At 42.7% G+C, this 27,732-nt stretch overlaps 2 protein-coding genes across 4 annotated transcripts; both read left to right on the top strand.

Moving 5' to 3' along the window:
- The first annotated feature begins 540 nt into the window (after positions 1-540).
- LOC308101654 (E3 ubiquitin-protein ligase TRIM39-like) lies at positions 541-9,692 on the top strand. 3 transcript variants are annotated; one of them, XM_080451081.1, is made up of 8 exons: positions 541-868; positions 3,602-4,223; positions 5,223-5,318; positions 5,582-5,815; positions 6,720-6,867; positions 6,990-7,016; positions 7,910-8,085; positions 9,095-9,692. In XM_080451081.1, exons 2-8 carry the CDS (start codon positions 3,606-3,608, stop codon positions 9,470-9,472), a joined length of 1,677 nt encoding a protein of 558 aa, XP_080307207.1. In that variant the 5' UTR covers positions 541-868; positions 3,602-3,605; the 3' UTR covers positions 9,473-9,692. The 3 variants fall into 3 exon arrangements, with proteins under 3 accessions (XP_080307207.1, XP_080307208.1, XP_080307209.1); XM_080451082.1 differs by having other exon boundaries at positions 541-876; XM_080451083.1 differs by lacking the exon at positions 541-868 and adding an exon at positions 2,067-2,090.
- A 1,657-nt stretch (positions 9,693-11,349) lies between these two features.
- Positions 11,350-17,630, top strand: vbp1 (von Hippel-Lindau binding protein 1). The gene is made up of 6 exons (XM_080451298.1): positions 11,350-11,461; positions 14,581-14,705; positions 14,894-14,960; positions 15,185-15,283; positions 15,567-15,705; positions 16,585-17,630. Exons 1-6 carry the CDS (start codon positions 11,378-11,380, stop codon positions 16,659-16,661), a joined length of 591 nt encoding a protein of 196 aa, XP_080307424.1. The 5' UTR covers positions 11,350-11,377; the 3' UTR covers positions 16,662-17,630.
- The last annotated feature ends 10,102 nt before the right edge of the window (positions 17,631-27,732 follow it).

Raw genomic sequence — 27,732 nt, 5'->3', positions numbered from 1 at the left:
TTCATATTTTTAATGTGGGGCCCTATGGCTTGTGCACCTGCATTTGAGTTTGTGCTTTAGCATGAACATATGTATATGTATGAATGAATGAATGCATGCAGATATGTTTGCATGTGTACTACTGTACTGTGTGTGTGTGTGTGTGTGTGTGTGTGTGTGTGTGTGCGTGTGCGTGTGCGTGTGCGTGTGTAATGCAGAGCTGCAGCATTCTTAAGGTCAGGTGGTTTGCAGGCTATTCAGGTGTGTCACAAATGGAAAATGTTAAACTTTGAACTGTATCTCAGTCACACCCATCACGCAAAACACACATTATCTTGTGGTAATGCTTGTGTATTTACACATGCCAATTGCTACACACACACGCATATGCACGCACGCACGCACGCGCGCACACACACACACACACACACGCACACACACTCTCTCGCAGGTGCTTAGTGTGAGAAAGCGATATCTCATATCGCACACAGCATTATGTGTATGATAATACGGTATATGCAAACTAATAACAGGCCTTGCGGTCCACTGTAGGAAGGTGTACTGTAGACCGAGAGAGAAATAGACAGTGATATCAGTCATTATATTAGTCATACTGAGCCAGTGGAGAGGACAACAGACAGATGGCCAAAGAGATAGACAGACCTGGAGACAGACAGGCACCATGATGTGCTTGTTGATGAGTGGGAGGCGTATATCGTGCACAGCGTTAAGTAACTGTTGACGTTCATGTTCCTGTTTTTACAACCACACTAAATGAACATTCATTCATCATTCCTCACACCGTGGTGGAGTCACCTGCACAGTGTTTCAGTGTGGAAAGACCTGCCAGCAACCAGCTACAGCATTCACAGGAGAACTAACAGCAAGTGTAAGTTTGTAAATCATTGATTTTATTATTTATATGTAAATAATGTATATGAATATACAATAGGCTATATACGTTTGAACCAAGGATAACACATATGGTAGGCTATAATAACTTATTTATTAAATGTTTTTTAGTTAGAGAATCCTTGGTCTGCATTTATATTTGGATTATAATTTACATCTGGATAATTATTGTTAATTTTTTCAAGCGGCAAGACAGTATAAAATAGACCACATATTAAACAGAAATTAAGCCTGTTTAGTATGTTTAGCCAAGAGAGGCAGGTCATTCCAAAGACAAATAGGCTACCTGTGTTAAAGGAACTCTTACCAACTCTTAACTCTAGGTATCACATAGACGTTTGACTTGCTCTTGGTACATGTTGATGTTGATGAGAAATCATCAATGCACTTTAAATCATAATGGGGCATTGCCACATTATTAAATGAAGTGTTCTTTTCCACAATGCTATTATGTAAAACTGATGATCTGGCATAACTTTACCTGCTAACAATGTGCACGGAGGAATCAGGAGAAGCAAAGGATTCTACACTTGTAGCATTAGGAAGACTTTTTTGTTTGTTTATACCAGCACGTTTCAGCACGAACATTAATACCATTAACTAGTATAAAAAAGTGTTACTGTAATGAATTTAGAACAGTAAAAAAGTCAACCGTTGCACTATTTTGGATTTTGGGCCTATGCTATCTGTTTGTACTTGTACGGTAACTCATATTTCATCCAATACACAGTGTTGACAGTAAGGACATTTCTAGGATGAGGCTGTAATGGGCGAAGGTGTGTGTGCTTTTTCTATGGAAACCCATTCTTTTTAATCACGGTTGATGAATAGGCCCACTGCATGTGTAGTAACCTTTACAAATCCACAGGTTATAATAGATAACACAGCGGAGGACCTGTTAGAATGACTTATGTGTTTCAGTGGAGTGAGTGGACAGGCCTATTGCACTTTACCCCTAGGAATACAGAGAACTAGACTTGTGCTCCACAATAATGCATAATCATTAGCAGAAATATAATACCCTGGTGTACACAACATCAATGTAATGAGCTCATTGCTTATGTGATTCAGTGGAAAGAGAGGGTGTGCCTGTGTGTGCATTTGGTAAGGGAAACAAAGGTGTGTACTGTACTACAGCTGTACCAACCCAGCACCCAGTGGTTGTTACCTGGGAGAAGACAACACAGTCTAGGAATCACGTGAGTCCTGAAAAGTGACTGCTGGCAGGCGGTGCTAAACACACCCACGCCTGTCTCCCTCTCATTCATTCATTCAGTGGTGGAAAAAAGTACTCCATTTGTTTTACTTAAGTAAAAGTATCAATACTGCAAAGTAAAAGTCCGGAATTCAAAATGTACTTGAGTAAAAGTACAAAAGTATTGGTTTAAAAATGTACTTACAGTAAAGTACCAAAAGTAGAAAGTACTCATTATGCAGAATGTCCCATTTCACAAAGTTTTCAGATGGATAAAATGCATACAAATATTGAAAATAGCAGATCTACAAGCTCACAATGCGTCGCATCGGCTATTTTCAAATGGCCAAAATGTATATAGGGCTTAAGTGGTTTTGTAATAATAATAATCAAAATCTATAAAGTAACTAGTAACTAAAGTTTTCAAATAATTGTAGTGGAGTAAACGTACAATATTTGCCTCTGAGATGTAGTGGAGTAGAAGTAAAAGTACTGAAAACTTGAAATACTCCAGTAAAGTAAAATAAATACCTCAAAATTGTACATGTACTTAGTTACTTTACACCACTGCATTCATTCAACCTTTATTTGTTTTCTCGGAAATACACTGAGGGCAAGGCCCTCATTTTCAACGATGCCGAGATTACAAAAGGTATGACACAAGTTCACACAACAGAGTAATAATATTGAAATAAGAACAGCAGGATAAAATACGTTGTGTAGCCTACTGTAAAAACAGGCAAAGAACAGAGTATGAGAACAATAATAAATAAGACACCTTAATTAAAACAATGACAATTTAAAACAACAATATTAATGAGCAGGTTTCTAAATTGCTACAGTGAAATGTGAGTCGATATGTTTAAAGTTTGTTGTAACTCATTCCAGGTAAAGAGGGCGCCGAAACTGAAGGCTGTTTTACCTATTTCGGTGTTGTCGATGACATCTGTCATCGACGTCAGACAATATTGAATGGATATTGGTTAGATCAGTGGTTCTCAAACGTTTTCATGTCAAGGACCCCCAAATCGATACGTTTTCCGCTGCGGACTCCCATCTGAAAATATGTTGTGCCAGACACCTCCATGAGAACAGATCTCGGTGTTGAACAAATCAAAATATTCAAAACTGTTCACCATTCTCAATTTTGTTTCTAAGATATTCAAAAATAGCTGAAATATTAAATAGGGTATAGTGGTTAAACTGATTTTGATGCTATATTCACAGATGTTTCAGGGGACCCCTGGGGGACCCCGGACCCCACCCGGAGAACCACTGAGTTAGATATGAATATATATGAGGCAATAATATAATCTAATGCAATGTTTTAAAGGTCAAAAGTGAATATGTACTGTACTAACCACCTAATAACATTAATAACCGTCACCATACACACTGTTGTTTGTTTGGGTGTTTGCGTGTATACTGTAGTATTATCAGTGACATTTCTGTATCCTCTACACTTCCTCTATCAACTCAATCAACGCTTCCCTTTTATGTTCTTTTGCCTTCCAGAAAAATGGCCTGCCGAGATAGTCTGCTGTGTGAGAAGCAGTTCCAGTGTTCCATCTGCCTGCAGGTGTTCACCGACCCGGTCACCACGCCCTGCGGACACAACTTCTGCGAGGCCTGCCTCCGAGGTGCCTGGGACGGCATATATGGCGTGTGCCGGTGCCCCACGTGTCAGAAAGCGTTCCTTTCCAGGCCAGACATCAGCGTCAACACGGCCTTTAAAGAGCTCGTAGACATGTTCGGAACGATGACCGTCGTCAGCTCTGTGGCGGCCGTGGCTCCGCCGTTATCTGCGCCGCTGCCCACGGTCGCGCCGGACGAGGTGGCGTGCGACGTCTGCCTGGCGGGGACCGTGGCGCAGCTCAAGGCCCTGAAGTCGTGTCTGGTGTGTCTGACGTCGTACTGCCACGACCACCTGGAGCCCCACCGGCGGGTCGCCGCCCTGGCGCGCCACAAGCTGATCGACCCGGTGGACGACCTGGAGGACAGGATCTGCAAGAAGCACTCCAGTCTCCTGGAGATGTTCTGCAGGGACGACAGGACGTGTGTGTGTCGCTTCTGCATGGAGACGGAGCACAAGACCCACCACACTGTCACCATAGAGGAGGAGGGCGGGGAGATAAAGGTATGAACATAACCCCTGATTTGCTCCACGTGTGACCCTGTGTTCTGACCGGCTAGATTTAACTGAGTGGGCAGAGAGGCCGTCTGAGAAACAGAAGGTCCAAGGTTCGATTCCCAGCCCCGACAATGTGTTGAAGTGTCCCAGAGAAAAACACTTATCCTGAAGGCCTAACTGCTCAAACATAACCTTATACCCTCTCAAAAAACTATGCCTAACCTCATAAAGAACTATGCTTAACCTCACAGTAAAAGCGGGATTTGAACCAGCAATCTCGGGAACATGGAGCTAACATCTTAACCCATTAAGACCTGAGGCGATTCTTTAAAAAAATCTAAATCCTAACAGTTTTTTGAAAAAAAAAAAAAAAAAAAAAATCAAGATTTTTCAAAAATAGCAGATCTACAAGCTCGTAGCGCGGCACTCGGTGCCGCGCTATGAGCTTGTATATCTGCTATTTTTGAATAGCCAAAGACATCTAAAGTTACACAGATGCGTTCCAGGTATCAATGGGTTAACACACTGAACCACATGACTCACTGTTCCACCCACTGTTTTGGATGTTATTTGAAGAGATATCCAATGATTTTACTTGGCCATGCCCACTCCCAACTCACATAGATAGACTCCGCGTTCTCGGCTGATACCGATAATAAGCCCCTCCGAACTACTTAGATTACTTTATGTGGTTAACACCCAGTCTTGGGTTTTTGATCGCTGAGTCCTCACCACACCAGCACGTGACATTCATGACAATAACAGCATACTCAGAACATGAGAGCATCAGATAAATACCTACATAATAATATACATATAATAAAGCTGAGCGCACTGATCTATGTGTGTGTGTGTGTGTGTGTGTGTGTGTGTGTGCGTGCGTGCGTGCGTGCGTGCGTGCGTGCGTGCGTGCGTGCGTGCGTGCGTGCGTGCGTGCGTGCGTGCGTGCGTGCGTGCGTGCGTGCGTGCGTGCGTGCGTGCGTGCGTGTGTGTGTGTGTGTGTAGGTCCAGATGAAGGAGAAGGAAGCTGAGTTTGAGCAGCTGATCCAGGACAGGCTGAAGAAAGCAGAGGAGGTTAAACAATGTTTGGAGCAGAGCAGAGTGAGTTCTGATCCGAACCATTGATTGATTGATTGATTGATTGATTGATTGATTGATTGATTGATTGATTGATTGATTGATTGATTGATTGATTGATTGATTGATTGATTGATTGATTGGATACTTTATTAGTCAAAGATGTAAGTAGCACAACAGTAACACTTGGGCTAAAAGGATAACACAAAAAGGTCCTATGTATTCAATTAATCAACAGAGCATAAAATATTAACACATCAATACATGATTTTGTTCATCTTAATAAGGTAAGCGCAAAGACAGAGAAGGTGGACAGCGACCGTGTCTTTGCGTCCCTGATGAGCTCCATAGAGGGAAGCCAGGCTCAAGCCAACGAGGAGATGGAGGAGAAGCAGAGAGGGGCAGAGAGGAGGGCAGAGGGACTCCTCCGAGAGCTGGAGGAGGAGATCACTGAGCTCCAGAGGAGGAGCGGCGAGTTGGAGCAGCTGGAACACACAGAGGACCACCTCCACCTGCTGCAGGTATGAAAAGATATGTGCTTCTGGGTTAACCGAGGACCATACATGCATGTGGCTCCAGATGAACTGTGGATCTAGATGTGGCTCTAGGTTTACTGTGAGTCAATCTAGATGTGGATCTAGATTCATTGTGACTGTATAGGTGTGGATCTGATTATTAACTGTGGAAATAGATGCAGATCTACAATAGTTTATAGGTACAAAGAGAAGTCCAGAGCGCTTCAGCCAGTTGAAGGTAGAGCCGAGGGCTCATCGGTGCTCAACAGGGACAACTTGAATCAGAAAGAATAATACCTGGGCACATCAGGAGAGTCTATACCCAAATAAGATACAGGAGCACTCGACTGGTTTGCACATGTTGACTGACGTTTCGACTTGCGTCTCCCTCAGAGAGTCAAACAGGGCTCCAGTGTCTTATTTGGGTAGTCTCTCCTGAAGTGCCCATACAGGTATTATTCTCTCTACAATAGATAAGTTTATGTCTGCATCTAGATTGCTGATAATTGTGGTTGATTGTAGATTGTGGATCTAGATGTGGATCTAAAATAATTGTGAATCTACCGTACATGAACTGTGATTGTGGATCTTGATTAATTGTGAATCTAGATGTGAATCTTTTAGATTAGTGGTAATGGATCCAGATTAACGATGGATCTAGATTAATTGTGGCTCAATATGTTGTTCTAGAATCTAGATGAATTATGAATCTAGATCACCTCTTTCAGTTTAGAATACAACCTTAGATCAATTAAGAATCAATTAAGAAGGACTAATTTAAATGCATTGAATCTATGTCTTTATCCAATGAAGCTTCAAGCTTGTAAACGTTGTTCCTACAGTATTATGTACAGTGTCCCTATAATGGAAGCATGCATCATGCTGTTTATTGTTTATTGCTCTGTTGCAGAGGTTCCCATCCCTCAGCTCCCTTCCTCTCACCAGAGAATGGTCTGAGACTGGTGTCAACTCAGACCTCTGTGTGGGAACTGTGAGGAGAGCGGTCTCCAAGCTGGACGACACACTGAGGAATGAGTTGGACAAGTTGAAGGACCAAGGTGAGGACGGTGAACTGTCATGTGGTTCTTTTTCTGCACACATTTTTTTCAATTTTGCATTTAATACTTTTTTCATGGTTGCTGAAACTGAGGGATTCTTTTTTTGTTTCTTTTTACGGCAGAGTTGAAGAGGATGCAGAAATATGCAAGTATGACTTCATTCTAAAATGTTCTTTTTTTTTTAATCAAATGCGTTATTTTAGTGACGGTGCTGCACTGTAGTAGTTGTAGGGCTATGTCCCTTAAAGAGTTGTAGCCGGCGCACGCTGCGGCCGGTTGTGGTAAAATAAGTGTAGGAAAAAGACTGGTTATGTCACATCCAGTGGTGTAATGGTGATTTTTTTCTTTTTTTACAGGGGAAGGGTATTTTAATGACGGCATATGCACGTGTGTAAACCTGTTATGCAAAGTAGCCATTTGGGTACTTGGAAACATTTCCAGTGGAACGCCGTGGTGTCCCGTGTAGCGACCAAAACACCACTGGTCACAGCCGGTCTTTTTCCCACACTTATTTACTCACAACAAATACAGTACAGTACACGCAGTTTTTTTTTTACTATATCACGACCGTTGTATATATAAGTCTGCCTACTGTATTCGTTGTGAGTAATACAAAGAAAAACATTTCCGTTGTAAGAAAGATAATAAAGCCGTTATTATTGGAGAGATGTTGTCTTTGTTTCCTTGCCCTGCCGTTTGCCACAATATGTATTTTTTGTACACACAATCTGAAATGATTAATGAAGTGAACCATTCATTAATTCGTTCATTTGTTTGTTTGCAAATTCACTCATTACTTTAAGGGTGTGCACTTTCCTTCTGTTCACTATACCAATTAATTGAGGGAAGTAATTCAGATGTATCTGTTCATTCCTCCCAACATCATCTCTAATTGATGATGGCATTAGACCCAAACACAGTTTGTTATAACATTTTGAAGCAGTCATTAATTCATTAATTAATTCATTCATGCATTCATTCACTCACTCATTCATATGCATTTATTCATGCACTCGCACGATGCATTCATGCCTCCCAACAGTTGATGTGGTGTTGGACCCAGACACAGCCCACCCCAACATTGTCCTGTCGGCCGATGGAAAGCAGGTTGGCCGAGGTGACCTGATGCACGTCCTGCCCGACAACCCCCAGCGCTTTGACCCCGTGCTCTGCATTCTGGGAAAGAGGGGCTTCCTGGCTGGGAGGTTCTACTTCCAGGTCAGTGTATATTTCTTTGATACTTGAATCTATGTAAATAATAGGAAGCAGTGGCCAAGGTGAGGTGAGACTTGAGGTGAGCCTTGCTCCAAGTTATTTGTTAGACTGTCCAAACAACAAGGTGGCACTGAAGCAGTTCACAGTCAGCCTGGATGGGTTTCATTTTACCTTCATATTGTTTTGGTGGGGCTAACACTCCATCAGCAGTAGATCTACGAGCTCGCAATGCGTTGTGAGCATATAGAATAGAGCTGATATTTTCGCTATTAAAAAAGAAAGAAAAAATAGAAAAAATGAAGTCTAAGATTATAATTTGCCCAAAATAGAGGCACCATGGGTTTAATGTGATTAAGTTTAAAAGTCCATATATCCTATTCAATTTATCTTTTTTCATACTTGAGATTTGTCTATCCTGTAACTTAATTATTTTGACCCTTTGGAGATACTCTGTTTATTTGCTTCAGTATTTACTGTATTACTTGTGAGTATGCAAAAAAAAACTAAAACTAATAAACAAAACGTTTAAATAAAAATAAGTTTAAAAGTCCTTCTTAGCTCTCAGACCTAAAGCGCAATACATACTCCTTCCGAAGTCCGTACTTGTCTTCGGAAAGGGAGGTGATATAACCACAAATTGATGTCATTCCGAGCTTCGGAAAGGCCAGTCTCAGACCTTTTCCTCGGAACCTGTGCACCTCCAGATGTCCTAACTGCTGACCCTCGGAAATATAATTCGGAAAGCCTGTCCAAACTCGAAGATTTTTCAACGACAAAAGGAGTATGTATTTCCCTTTAGTCTCCAAACTCCAGAACTACAGTGGCTCTGATGGCGGGGCGCTGTGAAGGCCTGCTTAGACATAAATAGCCGTGGTTCACTTTTTCACTCAACGTCTCCATTCATCAGCCCTGCTCTGAGCCTTCAACAATACCAACTTTACTGTATCTTCAGTGTTGTATCAACTCATAGATCACAGTTCACATTCATGTTTTCTCTTGGATCTTCCATCAGGTCCATGTTGGAGCAAAGACATTCTGGGATGTAGGCGTGGTCAGAGAGTCCATCAACAGGAAGGGCATGATCACATCAACCCCGGAGAATGGTTATTGGACGGTGAGGCTCAGGGGCGGGGACGAGTACCGGGCCCTGGAGTCCCCCTCTGTCCTCCTCCACCTTCGGGAGAAGCCGCAGACGGTCGGAGTGTTTGTGGACTACGAGGAAGGGATGGTGTCTTTCTTTAACGTGGAGGACAAGTCCCACATGTACTCCTTCGTCGGGTATCATTTCACTGAGAGGCTCTTCCCGTTCCTCAGCCCGAGTGTCAGCGATGAGGGGAGGAACACCGCCCCATTGGTCATCACTGCTGTCAATCAAGAGATGTCGAGTTAGAGATTGGCACATTGTGGCCTTATTGTATTCAAAGACGGATGGGGAAACCAAGACTGGTTTGGCTAATCTCTACATTTTACTTCTGTAGTTGGTTTATGTTTTTCAGACTTAAATACAACAATGACCTGAATGGAAAATGACCTGTGTGAAATATTGTGTGAATGATTTATTATATTGGTATGGTGCCTTGATTTTGCATTAAAGGTTTCATGACAACAAATTTCTTTTTTTTTCTTCTTTTTTTCAATTACACCCCAAAAAACTGAACTTTGAATATTCTGTGGATTTTCTAGACCGTCTCTCTATTTTGGATCCTTAGTTAACCTTAACCTAACCCACAACTCAACAATATTAGAGGGCAGTGAAACAGACCTTGTGGCATCTAAATACCACCTCAATATCTACTTAAGTGTTTTTATATTTTTCATTAAGTATGATCACCCATTCTTGAGAATTGGGTCATGTCCTACCAAAACATTTCAAATTATTATTTATTAACACATTCATTTAGAAAGAAGTTTGGTGAAAATATATTCTTACAGGATTTATATATATGAATTACAGATGGTGTCAAAAATGTTTTTAATGCAGGAATAAAAAGGGGACATTTACTCGCGACCTTACAGCTCTGTGACTCTGAGAGTGTGCAATTGGAACCAAATGGAACTAAGTGGAACTAAATTGACCTTATACCGGTCTGTAACTCAGAGAGTGTGCAAATGGAACCAAATGGAACTAAATTGACCCTATACCGGTCTGTAACTCTGAGAGTGTGCGAATGGAACCAAATGGACCCTTACGGGTCTGTAACTCTGAGAGTGTACGAATGGAACCAAATGGACCATTTCCATTTGGGTCCATTCGTATTCGTTGTGTGGCTATAGCAGGCTAGACAAACATCACACACCGCCAGTTGGGGCTAAATAATTAATACGAAACTGGCTTTCACTCCAACACCATGAAAATACACAAGACAGCTGCAGAGACAAGAGCCACACTCGTGGCTTAATGACGTAGCGCTGTCGGTAGGAAGGTCTATGGGCCAGCCATTATCAGCCTCTGGGGCCACTGGTGGGCTGTGAGGGTATTGCAAGTGGCCCCAAATAGTTGGCAAAACACTAAGATTTTAATGATAACATTTATGTTTAAAATAAATGATGTTTATTTTAGGACCTGTACAATACTATAATTGAAATGACCTCCAAAAGTACGTCCGGGGTTGGTCAGCACTCACTCACTCCACTTGCCTCCAAACTTGCCACAGACTATTGATCAGTGCTCTGGCTAATACTTAGGCTTCTTTCCCCGCCTTCAATGTACTTACATATTGTACAGTTAATATAAAACTATTTTAACATTTTAGACTTTCCTTCTTTTTGGCCGAAGCACCTTTCTTTTGGCCGCTAGGACCCGCTAGGACCCCACCCTTCTCCATATATGGCCATATAAGATCAATGTAGCTGTGATGTAGCTGATCAGCCCTAGATGTGAGGGCCGCAAAGCGGCCCAAACCTCTAGTTATTATTATTATTATTATAGGCTACTGTCTGGAGTAAGAATTTTGTTCTTTGGACTTGCCTGGTTAAATAGAAAACAAACTGCTTTGACAAGAAAGACCAGGATGTATTTTAAACTCTAGTTCATACTTTCATTATTAAAGATTACATACAGTATGTAAATATTGAGATGTCTATTTTAATATATATCTCAATATCCCATTCTGTATGTAAACTCAGAAGTTATTAAATGGTTTTACACACTACTTTAACCGAGAGACCAACGGTTCGTTGCCTATATCAACCAATTTAGCCAATCACGGCACGGTCGCCCGCCCCTCCGGAGCATGGGATCCAACACACCGCCTTCCTTCACGTTAAGGAAGGAAGGAGTAGTTTTCTTTCCAAGATGGCGACGACCACTGACAACAGCAATGATGCCGTCCTGGCGACAAAGAGGAAGCACCTGGGAATCCCTGAGGCAATATTCGTGGTGCGTAAATAATATGTGACCTTATGTGCTTTCTCGGGTGCCAAAGATGAGTAGAAGATGGTGGAGAATACATGAACAACTTGAGTTCATTCGCTGTTTTGTGGTGCCATGGGTGTCATCATGCTTGCTGCTAGCCATGGATCACACGACGGTCGTCTGACTGTCACGACAGTCGTGGATGAACTTCAACCTGGTGTTTGCACGTTCTCCCTTTTTGGCCCGTACATCTACATAAACGTTCAGATTTCAAATATAAAGGGCTTACCTCATGGCCACGGATGTTACAATTATGTACGGGCCCTTAGAAGTACCTGTATCTTCCGTATTGTTCAATTAAAAGCATTTTAATCCGATCAGTGGCCATTTTCTCATAGTCATAAAATAATGTATCAGAGTGCAATACACCTCCCAACCGATAGGTTCGCGTGGTTGAAATAATATGGAGAAGATACGAAGTAAATGGCCACCGATTGGATTAAAATGCTTTTTATTGAACAATACGGAAGATTCAGGTACTTCTGAGGGCCCGTACATAATTGTATCATCCATGGCCATGGGGTAAGCACTTTATATTTGAAATCTGAACGTTTATGTAGATGTACGGACCAAAAAGGGAGAGAGTGCAGTTCTTCCATGACTGACAGTCATGTATCAGGGCTAGCTTGCTGCTGGCTAGCTTGTCAGCTAGCTACCCAAGCAAGCCAACAATTACAGTTAGTTAATGCTTTAACGCAGTGGTTCTCCAAACCTTTTCATGTTAAGGACCCCTACATTTACATATATTAGCCTGCGGACCTCCATTTGAAAAGATACGCCAGGGACCCCCATAAGAGAAGGTTTTTACAGCCACAGCAGTGTTTCTCAACCATCTTAACTTCAAGGACCCTCCAGTTTGACATGCATTAGGCTCTACGGACCCTCATTTGATAACATTTGTATCTCTGAGACCCAGAGATGCATTGTATCCCCAATCTACACTGTAATCAGTGTTAATTTAACTCTGAGAGTGTACAAATGGAACCAAATGGACCCGACAGACACATAAGGCTCCATTTGTACACTCTCATAGTTACAATACAGACACACAATGGTCCATTTGGTTTCATATCAATCATTTGGCAGGGGACCCCCTCAAAGACCCCTGGGGGTCCCCGGACCCCACTTTGAGAACCACTGCTGTAATGTAAATTATGTAACGTTAGTGCGTGTCCATTTAGGGACATCTGTGCCTGAATGCAGCTTGCTGGCAGTGGCAAGGCAAGCTGCATCAAAAGTGGTGACCTGTGGAATTCTATCACTCCAGAGCTGTTTTTACATCCCATCCATGGCATTTAGCTAATCCTCACAGTGACATAGGGCAATGAACCTCAACCTTTTTAATTTCACAGGGACCCCTAGCTTGATTTTACATTAGTCCGCGGACCCCCTTGTGAATGGATTTTTATTTCTGGGTCTGGGACCTCAATCTACACAGTGAAATCCTAAATCTTAATCTGACACTAGCCTTGGATCAAGACTATCATAGATGTATCTTATCGAGTCTGACTTTTAAGTCAGACTCGATAAAATACATCTATGATAGTTTTACAATATATGGAGTGTACAAATGGTACCAAATAGACCTTGTCCTCCTGACGTTCTAAAACGGACCTGTAAAGGGTCCATTTGGTTCCCGACCAGTAATTATACATTTTGGTAACCAACTATCAAGCATTTAACTGTGGTTCCCCCCTCAAGGGTCCCTCGGGTGGGTCCCCCGATCCCATGAGATCCAGTGTCATTTAGAGGCTAGCTTATTCTCTTTTAATACCACTACATTGTTAATGCCAGTAATACCCGTGAAAAATGGCAATTAATGTTTACAAAGGGGGACAACTAAACTATTATCCATTGTCAATGTCACAGAAGTTATAGGTTCATTTATGATACAAGTGTCATGGTTATTATTTTTCTTCCTGGGGAAAACGTCTGTCAGGAGAACTAGCTGTCAAACTAGACAGTTTGTTTTGACAGTTAAGACAGGACCACTGGTGGTAAATACTTGTAAGTTGTATTGTAAATTGCAACTCCGACTCAGGCCTGCCGTGTCTAGAATCCTATTGAAAGTAATTGCTGTAGTGTCCACATCTTGCAGTAGAATGTGTATCAAATAGGCAGACCCCTCATTTGGTTACGTGAATGGACAGTCAACTAATTAGTCATTGGGGTCTTGTTCGGTTGTAGGTTTAATAGTTGCTTTCTTTGTTATTGTTCTGCACATTGCTGTTAGTAATGGTCTTTCTGGCGCTCTTAGCCTTAAGCACAATTCCCAGATCATGATGAGAAAGTATCAGGGGCAGCAGTGAAGTAGATAGTTTGTTTTGTACCTCAATGTCATAACTGTGGGGTGTGTTTACGGTAGTCTGGTGCGCCCGCCGAAGAATGTGAAACAGCCAGACCAAAAGAATAATCATCAACCTCACTGAATTTGAAAATAAGAAATAACGAAAAGAAAGGCTGTTGACCGAGGAGAGAACTGCATGTACCATCTTGTTTCTTGTGTCCAGTGTCCACACATGCACACAGCCAATGGCAGGGCCAGAGTCAAAGCTGAAAGACAACAGCAGTCAGAGCAACACGAAGCACATCCAAGTTTAAGCCACAATACAGATGAAATTATAAAAACTGCGTATGAGTACGACAGAAAGAGCTAAATTAATGATGAATGATTTCCAAGTGGAGAAGTGACAGCCAAACTGAGTCAGTAGATTCCATCTCGAACACCTTGAGAGATGATTGGATGGAGGCCATGAACAATACGCCATTTCTCATAAATTCGAGATGCATTACACAGATGAAAAGTTATTAGTACTGTAATATAGGTCGTGTGGCCGCTTCACCAAGCATCACTCGACAAAAATGACATTTTCAACTGATAAGTTAGCAATTAATGTTTGTTGGGTGACAGGGCTGTGCAATAAGGTATTGATTTCAATGCCATAATTAGACAACGGTGCGGTACTGCTGTTCAAGAGCCCCATAAGGCTGAAGCACTTCTGCTTGGGTGTGATGTCATGGACCAAACCTTGGTATCATTATTGTAGCTCATGGCTTGCCTCCTCCTCTGTTGGTGTTTTCAGGAGGATGTGGAATCGTTTATGAAGCAGCCAGGTAATGAGACAGCAGATGCAGTCCTGAGGAAACTGGATGAGCAGTACCAGAAATACAAATACATGGAACTCAACTTGGGCCAAAAGAAGCTCAGGTAACAACCCTGATAGTGATGCCTGATTTGTACTTGCTTGCATTTTGTGTCTGTAACGCATTGTGTGAGCTTGTAGATCGGTTATTTTCTGTGCTCAATAACGCAACTAAGTTGCAACTAAGCTTATTCCATGGCTGACTTGTGAAGACTCCATCATTGGCAAACATAACACATGCTCTCCTCTCCAGGTTGAAAAGTCAGATCCCACAGATCAAGCAGACGCTAGAAATCCTACTACACATGCAGAAGAAAAAGGTAATCAAGCATTGTGGGTTGGAGGAAACCTGAGAATGTCACAGGTTTTTGCTAATTGCCCAGACCACGAATAAAGTTGTGGTAAAATGTTTATCTAAAGTATCATTTTCCATATCTTACACATCTAGATAAGGGAATGAGGAATACAAGTTAATATTGTGAATTCCTGTTATAACTGCTATTACGTTATTTTTACCCTTTTTTCCCCTTCTTTTTTTAACCAGGAAACCACAGAACCCATGAACACACACTTCCTATTGGCTGAAAATGTTTACTGCAAGGCCTCAGTCCCACCCACTGACAAAGTCTGCTTGTGGCTAGGTGTAAGTATATCAAACCCCCCAGGTCAAAAGCATGTATGTTTGTAAATACTAGGGTTTCATGGTGGCCTTTCAAATGCACTTTAGACCAGAGAGATGAGTAGAAAATTAATCCCATAAATTTAATTTAAGCAGCTTTTTTTGCTGCCCAAATGAGGTGAAAATGTTTTGATTTAATTTGGTGTCTTGGAGGTTGTAGCCACAGCTAAGCACTGGACAACTAAACATTATTGTTTCAACCTTCCTTTGTCTCCTCTCGTTCCTTCTCTTCCTCCCCTCTCTGAAGGCCAATGTCATGCTAGAATACGACATTGACGAAGCACAGGCTCTACTAGAAAAGAACTTATCCACGGCGTCTCGTAATCTAGAATCACTCGAGGAAGACCTGGACTTCCTGAGAGACCAGTTCACCACCACCGAAGTCAGTATCCTTCCAACGTAAATACTTCAGGGGGTCTTCATTTATGTACAATTTATTTGGCTGAAGTTGTGAATAGGCAAACAGAAGGAGTGTTACCGTTCTTCTAGTCCTTTTAATTGTTAATCACACCTTTTTAGAGGCTGTGTCCACCAAAGCGGGTTATGTTTTCCCTGAGGCCAGCGTATGTTTTAGATTGTCTCAATGCGAGCACCACATATTTACACCATGCTGCAAACAGCTGCAGCATGAGGAAGCGCTGAGTGTCTATTCTGTGCTGAGCTGTGCACATGTGGCGTTTTTATCTGGTCGCAGAGATATATATATATCTTCATAGATTTTTTTGGGGGCCTTTATTCGATAGTACAGTGAAGAGTGACAGGAAACGGGGGGAGAGAGAGACAGGGAGTGACATGCAGCAAAGGCTGTCGTGTTTGCGACGCGAACACGCAACTCGCTGTCCGGCTGCATTAGAGCGTATATGTGTATTCGCCCTTAACCACTAGGCCATCGGCGCCCCCGCAGAGAGTTAGAAAGATTTTAAACTTTTGTCGTTTGGCTGAGCGTTTTTAGAAGACTGCCTTGTGTTTTCAGCTGGGAAAAAAAACACCTTTGTGGACACAGCCCCTTACTTCCACGACTCAGCAGTTTGTTTAGTGTATCAGTTTATTTCAACTCTTCCTGTTAACGGTTTACTTGATGTTAGTTGAACTTTTACGATTTTCATTGATGAAAGAAAAAGCGTTATGAATGAATTGTAATGGTATTGTGATGGTATTGTGATGATGGTTTTGATTGTTTTTACTACTCCCACAGTTAATGCTACAGTATCTTGTAAATACTCCATTCTAGCATGATTGCACCTTAACCCAGCCGTCCTCTTCAGACATGGCACGTGTCTACAACTGGGACGTAAAGAGAAGGAGCAAAGACAGCCTCCTCAAATTAGCTGACAAGTCTTAATAATAATAATCATAATAGGATGGCATCCACACTCCCTCCCTTCTTCAAACTATCCTTCCCCTTTAGCAAAATAAAGAAATAAAACCTGCCCCCCCCCCACCCCACCACAACATCATGTTTACGTTCACACCAGAGCTACGTAGGTGGAAGGCATGTTCTGAAAACGTTTCTACACGTGGAGTTGCGCTTGATTTGTAGTCGCCAAGTGGCCTTGTTTGGGGCTGAGAAGTGCAAGTGCCATTATGTAAGGTAGGCTAAAATCAAGCGCACCTCATACAGATTCTTGTTGTTCTTTTTCTGTTGATGTCAGAACTGAAGCTCAGAACGTCTCGCCACTACTGTTCTGTTGATTTGTTACTTTTTAAAGGTATTTTTTCAAGTAAAAATCTAACAAAAACTAAGTCAACAAGGCAGTTTTTCTTTTGTATTATGTTTATTATCTATATGCCTATTATTTTTGGAGGATTATGTATGAGTCTACTTTCTCTTCGCTTTGTCTTTTTAATTTCCCCACTCTAACTCTGGTGCTTGTTTCTGACCTGTTATTTTCCATGAACATTGTTTTAATTTGGGGAATGTGACGTGTGGTTGCTTATCGCCAGCAGTTGCTTTCTTTCCGTCGCACTCGGGAGAGGCAGATCAGAACGACGGGTTCGAGTCCCATGACTTCATAATCCTTGACTGTTCCAGCTGGTTCTGAGCTTAGGAATCACAGTTCTCTTTAGACCCGTGTGAAATTCCGATGCTTAAACAGGTCAGCATGCACTTCCGTAGTTCTTGTTCTCAATCTGCACCGCCGTCCTTTCAGTCTTTGCTTTCCTCTAACATCTCGGCCTCTCTCCTCTGGTCTGCCTCTCCTCTTTGCCACTGGTCTGTCTGTAATTTATTTGTCGCTCAAATTGTACCCATTGGAAACTTATGAAGGAAGTAAAACAGAAACTTTGGGGGGGAAAAAGAAATCGGAACATGTCACGTGGTCTGTGTGATTCATTGAGTTGGCCGTCAGTTTGGCTCCTGGGTTTTATTTTCTGTGAGACAACAAGACAGGATCTAATAACCGTATGATTTCCATGTGGACCTCGAACCAAGGTTATTACAAAAACTAACAAAATAATAAACTAAACATTTTAAACATTTTCGTTAACTGAACTAAATAAAAACAAACAATTAAAAAAAAATAACGATAACTAACTGAAACTGTATTGTGTGTTTACAAAACTAACTAAAACAAACTGAGAGTATAGACAAAATGCCTTAAGTTTTCGTTTGTGGATGGTTGGTGGTTCATCTGTAACTGAATACATATTTAAATGCTCTTTTGTTACGTTTTTATTACACAATACTTACCTTTTAAATCCTGCACCTGATAAATAACCCGAAGTATAAAAAAAACTAACACAAACTAATATAACAAACTGTTAGCATTTTCAAAAATAAAAACTAGCAAATCGTTCTAAAAACTAATAACTGAATTAGAGAAAAAATATTCAAAACTAAAAAAAGAATTGTATAACTATCATTTATCCAGTTCTATGATGTATCTTTGATGTGTGGATTGGAGCCATAATATGTGGATATGGGAGTATAGATGGGTTTCCGCGCGACGTCATCACAGAGCAGAGTCCGCAATCTGCGCATGCGCGGGGGAGAACGAACCGGAAGCGCCATTCACTCTATTGTTATTTTCGGGATTTAGATAGGCATAATGCTGCTATTATAGGCATAATGCTGCTATTATATACAAACAGATCCAACTTCCGACAAATCATTTTTATTGAGTAAAGAAGATATTACAAACTGCATCATTTAATCTACTTTCATTAAACCTGGTGAAGACCATTTATTTTATGGGTAATAGGGTATAGGATATTTTTAGGGTAATAGCGCCCTCTACAGGCTCATCCCGCCACTGCGCGCGCATCATCCTCTCATGTTTACAAACAGGAAACCCATCTATAAACAATCAGAATGACCTATCAGGACAACTTTTGTTTCTTTTAATTAATGAGTTGCCTATAAAATCTTAAACTAGTGGCATTAGGATCAGGTCATACCCAACAATAGGAATATAAAATAAAATTCCCTTTTAAGCTGTTGCATGCGTTGTTGCAAAGTGGGGCTTTACAAGCATGCACACCAGGTTTTTAAATCAGAGTTTAGTTATAATTTCAACCTTAGTTGAGCAGAGAGACATACTACCTGCGCTCCAGTAGAGCCGTTCAGAGGTCAACTGGTGGAAATGTGTGGTCCCAAGGTGTGAATTATCTCGTCCGTGTATGAATAACTAATCAAATGTAGGCCAGGCATTACTGAAATCCAGGCACGTTATACTCCCTGGGTGGGTAAAAAAAATAATCTTACACACTTTGTAAAAATACAAAAAGACAATCTAAGTTATATAGTAACATACAGCTTCAGTTATATCTAGTTTGTAGCCTATGCTTAACTGTAACTTGACTATAAACATCATCTAAATTGAACTTGTGATTAATTACTTTCACATGCATGTACTGTTCTCCAACACTGTTTAGTAGTTCAGTGGGGCCACCTAGTGGGTATATGTGTCGCTGCAGCATAAACAAAATGTGTTTAGTATTATGAAGCACGAGTATGAGTGCTTATAACGTAAGCATATAGTGTTAATAAGAGATAATGCATGACAAGTATATTTATAATGCATTATAGACATGGCCTTCATAGGACGTGTAACAAAAAACCCTGTATGAGATGCCCAAAGATTGGAAGTTGTTCGACAAGGAAAAGCCAAAAACTAATCGCATATGAAAGTGATAGTATTCATTGCTATAGAGTGTTTGTTCAGTAATAGGAGTCTCTATGTCTCGCCAGCTCTTTATTAAACAGAAAATGCATTCTCAGGTTAGGATACCAATTTTATCCAATCAGGATAGAGAACAGGATATAGATTAAACAAGTGAAATTGGAACTGGTGACACAAAGAAATGAGCTGAAAAAGCCAAAAACTAATCGCATATGAAAGCCAGCAAAAGTGAGAATATGGTTATTCCTTTTTACCAGTCACATTTTATTCCTTTTGTTTTTTAACTTAGTACATTTCATTTGGTTGATAGATAGGTGGTAGAGCAGAGAGATTTAACCCAGTTGAATGGGTGTTGTGTTGTCTGTACAGCATGGAGGGTTGAAGACCTTAGTGAGAGTACTGTGGCTCACTGGCTCCATTGTGAAAGACAGGTCGGGCTATAATGAGTGGACTGTCCCTTGATCTTGTCAGCACGTGTGGTTGGGTATAATGACAGTTTGGTGTCCCAAGTTGCACACAATGTAGAGAACCCAGGGTATGTTGCAGCTCCACATGACAAAAATATTAATGTAACTTGAGCTGTATGCGATGTTTTGCAAGCTTTTAGGTCTGTTATTTTCTCTATTAAAAAACACCTATAATGGCATGCCCAAATGGGTTCATGCCAGGGTTAACTCGGAGTATAAAAGCTGAGCCATCTGGTTATTTAACACTGAGAAAATATTACAAACGGAGGCCTATCCTAATAAGTAATTTGTGTGCCAATGTGCCTGCAGCTACAACCAAATATTTGGATAATTTTGCTGCCAGCTGGTGTTCATTTTTAACTGCTTTGCACCCTGCAGGGGATTAGCTGTTTGTCACCAAGCCTGTTTGTTTTGTTAGTGACGTTGCCCGTAGACTACTAGGCCACACTGAGCTACTGTGCTTGTCTGCCTCAATCTTTAAACACTGATACCGTGTGCGCCGTTTTAACATATTTCACTGTTAAACACTTTTTTTAATATTTTCAAAATTTGTCAATTTTAAAATATAAAAATGTTCAATAATAGCAGACCTACAAGCTCTCAACGTTTTCGCATTGTGGCAAATGTGTTTGGAGACGGGCTATTTGACACATTTCACATTGTCGTAATTTAGAGAGTTCTGTTGAAAGTGCCAGGCTAACAGCCATTGTAATCCATTCAATCCGGAACGCATCTGTGTCATTTTAGATTTCTTTTGGCTATTCAAAAATTGTGCTGCTCTTTAACTCTTGAACATTTTGTGCAAATCTTTGAATATATATTTTAAAGCGAACATTTGTAACTCAAATCTTTGCTTCTGTGTGAGCAGCTCTTTGTTAGCTTGTAGATCTGCTAGTTTTGGTATTTTTTTTTTAAAGAAATATAAGTGAAAGTGGTTAAGTCTGCCTTTGGGTTTTATAAATATTGAACCAATGAACATTAACAAGAGCTTATGACTAAATAATGCCTACACTGGCCCACAGGCAATGTTTTTTCCATTTTCAGTTTAATAAGTAACCGTTTTTGGACAGCGACACCTGACAGCGATGATCAAACTGGCGGGCCCTTGAAATTAAAAAGGTAGATCATCTCTGATTTAGAGGATCTTTTCTGTCTACAATGAATGTACAGCCGGAACAGTGGTTCTCAACCTTGGCTGTGACCAGGCTGACTAAAATAATCATATTTGAACTGGGGACCCCGCATCCTGACAAACACTTGGAATGCAGGATTTGAGGCATTACACTTTCGGTTCCACAGATAAATATTGTGAAAATAGGTGATGTGAGCTTGTAGATCGGCTATTTTCAAAAGTTTTGCCTCATATTGACTTAGTATTTGAAGATTTGGCCATTTGGCCAATGTTTGAGCAGTTCTTATTTTATAGTTGATTACTTTTGATGCGGTAATGGTCTTTTTCTTTTCTTTCTTTTTCTTTTGAGGTATTAAAAGAATACCATGAAAGTCCTTACATTTTCACTTCACTGTCTGCTGGGGACACTCCCCTGAACAGTTGTCCAATCGGTGCTGTTCAATGGATAGAAAGGTACTACTGGTTGATTGACAACTGGAGAAGGGTCCTGTTGGCCTATGAAGAGGCAAGGCGGGGCTTACGCACACAATGGTCCACCACCACCACCACCACCATCAGGTACAAAGAACACTTAAATAATCTTGTCTTTTCTTCTTATCATGATACCTGAAGACAGATACTCGTTTTGGTCCTGCAGGGCCTACCACCAGTGTTGTAAAGTAACATGTACTCAAGTAGGCTACTGTACTTAATGTAACCAGATGGAGTCACCAAGTACTCCTTTATACACAGTGTGACTACGCCACTCCAATTACAGGGTGGGAGACCCGAGGTACATATTATTATATCCAGTTAACTTCCCCAAAGGTAAGCGTTCAGTTTGAGTGAACAAATAATGGTCGGTTTGGAATGCAAAAATGTATTTATTCACATAGAGGACATACAATGTATTGGTCATATATTTAATGATTAAAACCTATTTCCACAATGTCAACCAATAAAGTGCATAGGGCTACTAGAGAGACAAAAGCTTGGCCAAATAGTTGCACTAAAAGGTAGGCCTACCTATTGAAATCTGCACACACACAAACACTGCAAATCAGCAAGATATAAACACTAAGAGCCATGTGTAATTTGGCATTAAAGATCACTGCAAATGTACACTCAAAAAGGCCAAAAGCCATGAACACCACAAAGGAGACAGCAATCAATTAAGTGCCAATCTGCAGTATAACTATTAGCCAAGTATCTGTCTCCGGCCGTAGCCGAATTAAACCTGTGGTTGGACAGTTTGTTTTAAGTTTAAAGCCACAGGGGCTGTAGCACTGGATCTCACTAACCAGTGCTCAAATAATAATAAAAGGTAGCAACATAAAGCATAAAAACAAAAAAGGTTAAAAGAACAGCGGTCAACAGTACACAGGCACAAGCTGTAATAAAAACAAAACATTGAATTAGTCTCACGCTCTACTCTGGTGCTATAGATGTTCTGTTGATGTCTGGTTGCAATCAGAATCACATTCTGACTACCACTTCGACATCAACTAAACATCTACAATAATTCACAAGTACCAGTAAAATGCATTCAATGTATTTTACAAAGTTTATCCTTAAAATCAACACATACCCTGTTAACATGTGAGGGAATGCCCAGGTTGTCAGTGTTACAGGTTGTCAGTGTTAACGGTCCGCTCAGTCCTAGCACCGCCTGTATGACAAAATACACCAGCGTGAGAACTCATTCATTTCATTCATAAAAAGAGTTGTACTGTTGCAACACAAAGAGCCAGCCTACCTCTAGACCCGTGTGTGAACGCACACACACACACACACACACACTCTAACAGGGCTCTAGCTGGCGCACGTCTAAGAAGAGATAAAGATGTACATAAACAACCTGTAGCATGTTGACATATGAAACTAAAAACAGATCACGCTACATCATTAAAACAAAGGCTTACCTCGACGCTATGAGCACAAACAAACGACCCGCCGTGAAACGAGGAAGTGGGCGGGGAACCTGGGCAAACTCAGTCTGACACTCTGCCTGGCCAGCTGACTCATATACTGCTCTTAAAGGGGCGGTGCCACTAAAACGCACCGGTTCCAGGTCCCACTGACTACATTCGCCCCCCCAAATTGCATCGTCGCCCCGACGATGTACCAACGGAGTAACCTGACCACTGGGTACTGAGACTAACAGCCACTTATTCTCCCCCACTGTGCTGGTGACATACTGGCTGTCGGTATGGCAGCCGGTGAGGGTTGGAATGGAAGCCAGCATTGCGTCGATCGCTGCGGCGTAGACCAGGGGCAGTTGGGGCTAGGTTTTCGTCTGAGCTCTCCGTTGCTTCTGGGCCACTTTCCTGGTCTTGTACCGGACTGCCAGGTTGCGAAAGGTTCTCCTGATTCTCCATTTCTGGTGCTCGTACCCCTGGGCCTCTTCTCCCATCGTCCTCAAGGACCAGAATTATGGAGTCTTCAGAGTCACTCGTGGCAGCAACTGGGGACGTGCAGTCCTGGATAACACGTACTGGATTTGCCGGCTGGGCCTCGGGTCCCTCTCTCTCGGGTGCGCTTCGCAGCTCAGTCCGGTGTACTCGCAGAGCAGGGCCAACCTGGTGGACAGGGGTGATGGTGTACACTTGCCCGTGGTCCTGGGGTCTGTTCACCACCCGATAAAGGCAGGAATGCCAGAGGTCCTGGATCTTATTCCTCCCTCTGACCTGGCGATTCCTCCTATAGACGAGTTGACCCTCTTCGAGACCAGGATCAGTCACTTTCTGGTTATGTTTTTGGTTCCTTTGTTCCGCTTTGGCATCTAGTTGTTGTCGGACATGGTCATACATGGTCCTTAGGGATTCTTGATGTTTCTTCACCCAGTCCTCTGGGGCCTCTTCACCTGGGACTTCGTCAGCACCAAGGAGAAAGTCGACAGGGAGTTGGGGTTCACGGCCGAACATGATGTAGTGGGGAGCCAAACCAGTCGTCTGATGGGCAGTGGTATTGTAAGAGTAGGTTACCTGGGACAGATACTGTGGCCAACGTCTCTTTTTCTCTGGTGGCAGAGTGCGGAGGAGGTCGTGGAGCGTGCGGTTGAACCGCTCGCACTGTCCGTTACCCTCAGGATGGTATGGGGTCGTCCTGGTTTTCTTGATGCCGTAGGTATCACACAGCTGCTTTATTATCTTGCTTTCGAAATTTCTGCCCTGGTCTGAATGCAGACGGCTGGGAACCCCGAACAGGTGGAACCAGTGTTTCACCAAGACATCAAGACGTCCATGGCCATCATGCACGCTCTGGAACACCTTTTCTCTGAGACACTGAGGTAATAGTATTTGGAGCAGTTCTTTACTCCCACCTGGAGGGTAGATTTTCCGATACAGCACCCTTTCCTTCTCCACTAGGCGTCCCCACTGGCGAAGCAGCTCCTTGCTCTCTTGGCTCAAGTGTTCACGTTCTTCACGTACGGGGGTCCGCCCTTCACGCCAGTACTTCAGCACAGGGCCAATAACTGGATCTTGCTGTTGTAATGAGGACAACTCAAGTAAGGAAAGGCCAGGCATAGCAGCAATCTCAAGACTGTGGGTTTCCCGGAGGACAGGCGAGTCGGCCTGTAGAGCTGGGGGGGACATCCATGCCAGTGGTTAGTCGATCAAGGTACTGTCTGGATAACGCATCGGCATTACCATTGCTACGACCTGGGCGATATTCTAAGGTATAATCGAACGAAGCCAATTGTGAGGCCCATCTTTGTTCCAGTGCCCCTAGCTTAGCGGTTTGAAGGTGCCGGAGGGGATTGTTATCTGTGTAGACCGTTACTTTGTTGCCTAAGAGGTATTCTCTGAATTTTTCTGTGACAGCCCATTTAAGGGCAAGAAACTCAAGCTTCATGGAGCTGTAATTATCCATGTTTCTCTCTGTTGGTTTCAGGCCTCGGCTGGCAAAAGCTATCGGCCTCCGCTTTCCATCATGGTCTTGAGAAAGGACTGCCCCCAACCCCCCATGACTGGCATCAGTCTCAAGGATAAAAGGCTTTTGGAAATCTGCATAAGCTAGGACTGGGGCTGTAGTCAGACCTTCCCTCAATGCAAGGAATGCACGCTCACAGTGTTCATCCCAGAATGCTGACAAGGGGGTTTTAGGGGTCTTACCCTTCTTGTTGGGTCCACTCAACCGGGCCACCAGGTGGTGGAGGGGGGCTGCTAACTTGGCGAAACTCTCCACGAATCTTCTATAATAGGACGCGAATCCAAGAAAAGAGCGTAACTCAGCCAAATGCGAAGGCCGCCTCCACTCTCGCACTGCAGCCAACTTGTCTGGGTCTGTGGCTACCCCATGTTCAGAGACAACATGGCCAAGGTACTTGACTTCTTTTTGGAAAAAGTGGCATTTGGACAGCTTTACTTTCAGACCCTGTTGGTCAAGACGAGAAAACACCTCCTCTAAACGTTCCAAATGTTGGTGAACTGTAGAGGAGAACACGATGATGTCATCAAGATACAACAGGACCGACTGGAACCGTTTGTCCCCGAACATGCGTTCCATTAAGCGCTGAAAAGTCCCGGGTGCATTACATAAACCAAACGGCATTCGGTTGAACTCAAATAGCCCCAAAGGAGTGCAAAATGCAGTTTTGGCCCGATCGGTTTCAGCCATTGCCACCTGGTTGTACCCACTTGCCAAGTCTAGCGTGGAAAACCACTTTGCTCCCGTTAAGGCGTCTAGAGACTCTTCAATTCTTGGAAGCGGATAGGCGTCCTTCCGTGTCTTTGCGTTTAGCTGTCGGTAGTCAACGCACATGCGTAGTCCCCCGTCCTTCTTCATCACCAGCACAATGGGGGAAGAATAAGGGCTGCAACTCTCTCTTATTACTTGGCTGTCAAGCAATTGTTTAATGTGTGCCCTGACTGCCTCATACTGTGAAGGGGGAATGCGGCGATAGGGTTGTCGTACTGGTGCCTCCTCTAAAAGTGGGATCTCGTGGGTAATAAGATTAGTCCATCCTAAATCTCCCTCACCTTTAGAAAATACATGTTGGTATTTAGTTAATAGACGTCTAGCTTCAGCGTTGTCATCAGGATCAAGGCCAAGGAAGTTAAACTGTTCTACCTCGCTAGAAACATTACTGTGAATGTCCACGGACTGCACCGAGACATAAGCTGTACATTCTCTGGTGGACTCATCCAGAGACAGTTCTATGTGCGGTGAATCACCAGTTACAATATCCCTTCCTTCGACCACTTGTACAGTTCCTATCACTCTGCGTGGTACTAGCCATATATCAGACCGTCCTACATTAGTGACAGGGGCATAGAAGGTACCTCGCTCAGCATGGACTAATGCAGGGGAGACGAGCAAACCCTCCGGGAGGCAACCGTCCAATGGACCCAGGGGTTCCAGCAAAAACTCCATAGGTGGAACCTGGGGGCAAGTAACGGGGACCATTGAAAGTGTTCCAGCAGCAATACATATGGACTGTTTACCCTGTACCCTCACTTTAAATGCAGAAGAGGAACTTACTATGGCTTCTACCCTCTCACAGTGCCGAAAGGCCTGCTTCCATGCCACAGCAGCTGCCTGCAAAGGGGGACTGAAATAGGTTGGTGCCATGCTGTTCAAATAGTTCACGGTAACAATCAATGATAATGTTCATGCCAAGAATACCAGGCGTGGCCTTCTTACGGCTAGTGAGGACACCCTCAGGTGGATCTTTTACAATCAGTATACCCCTGCTAGTCAAACACGTGTCTAGTACTTTTACATCGAGCTCAATGTAGCCCAAATAAGGTATGTCCAACCCATTAGCTGCTTTGAGACCAAGCCACCTACAATCACGCAGTTCACGTTTAGACAGGTGCGAGAAATGTTCATAAAAACAGCTTTCTGTAATGGTGGTGACCATGGAGCCCGTGTCTAATAAACAGGGTACATCCACACCACCCATGGACACCACCACCACAGAGCAAGGCCCAATTAACTTGCGAATTGCCTCTTGGTGTACAGTATTGGAGTCGGGAAACCCCCCTCCCAGTGTGTGACTCTGCACAATGGAGGGTTCTAGTTTTCCGACATGGTACGCCTAATCGGTGCAGGGGCAGTGCTAGTCTGTGATGGTGAGTTGCCCTGCGTACAGTAACGAGCTATGTGACCTGGCTGCGCACACTTAAGACAGATGGGTCGGCCGTCGGGGGCTCGTTGGAATCTACTTCCCCTGGAGAAAGATCTGTCTCTACTCGCCCCCCCATTAGAATTTAAACTCTGTGTAATCAAATCCAGTTGGGCTTGTTGTTTGATAAACATGCTCTTTAACTCTGCCAGTTCAGATTTACCTACTCCAACGGATTCACTAGTGGCAGTGGCCTGAGCTTCACATGTTTGAGGGAGGGGGCGTACATACTTTTCTCTGGTGGGTTGGCCCTCCTCAACCCATCGGATTGCTTCTTTGCGAATGTCTAGTAGAGACAGCTCTCCATTTTGCCTCACCATCCTCTTTAACTCTCTACGCAGCATATGGTCTCTCACATTTTCGCAGAACTGGTCTCGCAGCAAAATCTGGGAATTGGACATCGCTTGAGTGTCACACAATGTAATTCGTTCCATTATCATCATAAGAGCATGAGAGAAATCCTGCAGTGATTCTCCATCTTCCTGTTTTCGATCAAAGAATTTCTGTTGTAATGAAACATAGGATTTTGAACACCCATAGACCTCCTGTAATATTGCAATGATCTGCCTGGAATCCTCTTTTAC

This window comes from Gymnoscopelus braueri, assembly GCF_963280865.1.
Source record: "Gymnoscopelus braueri genome assembly, chromosome: 15".
NCBI classification, from domain to species: Eukaryota; Metazoa; Chordata; class Actinopteri; order Myctophiformes; family Myctophidae; genus Gymnoscopelus; species Gymnoscopelus braueri.
This window is presented reverse-complemented; position numbering and strand designations above follow the sequence as displayed.

What these genes read in the sequence shown, in the direction of transcription:
- LOC308101654 (XM_080451081.1), top strand. Translation starts at nt 3,606, where the DNA reads ATGGCCTGCCGAGATAGTCTGCTGTGTGAGAAGCAGTTCCAGTGTTCC. An exon ending in AGGAGGGCGGGGAGATAAAG is followed by an intron (nt 4,224 to 5,222) that starts GTATGAACATAA and finishes GTGTGTGTGTAG; the next exon opens with GTCCAGATGAAGGAGAAGGA. An exon ending in ACCACCTCCACCTGCTGCAG is followed by an intron (nt 5,816 to 6,719) that starts GTATGAAAAGAT and finishes GCTCTGTTGCAG; the next exon opens with AGGTTCCCATCCCTCAGCTC.
- vbp1 (XM_080451298.1), top strand. Translation starts at nt 11,378, where the DNA reads ATGGCGACGACCACTGACAACAGCAATGATGCCGTCCTGGCGACAAAG. An exon ending in TCCCTGAGGCAATATTCGTG is followed by an intron (nt 11,462 to 14,580) that starts GTGCGTAAATAA and finishes TGGTGTTTTCAG; the next exon opens with GAGGATGTGGAATCGTTTAT. An exon ending in TACACATGCAGAAGAAAAAG is followed by an intron (nt 14,961 to 15,184) that starts GTAATCAAGCAT and finishes TTTTTTAACCAG; the next exon opens with GAAACCACAGAACCCATGAA.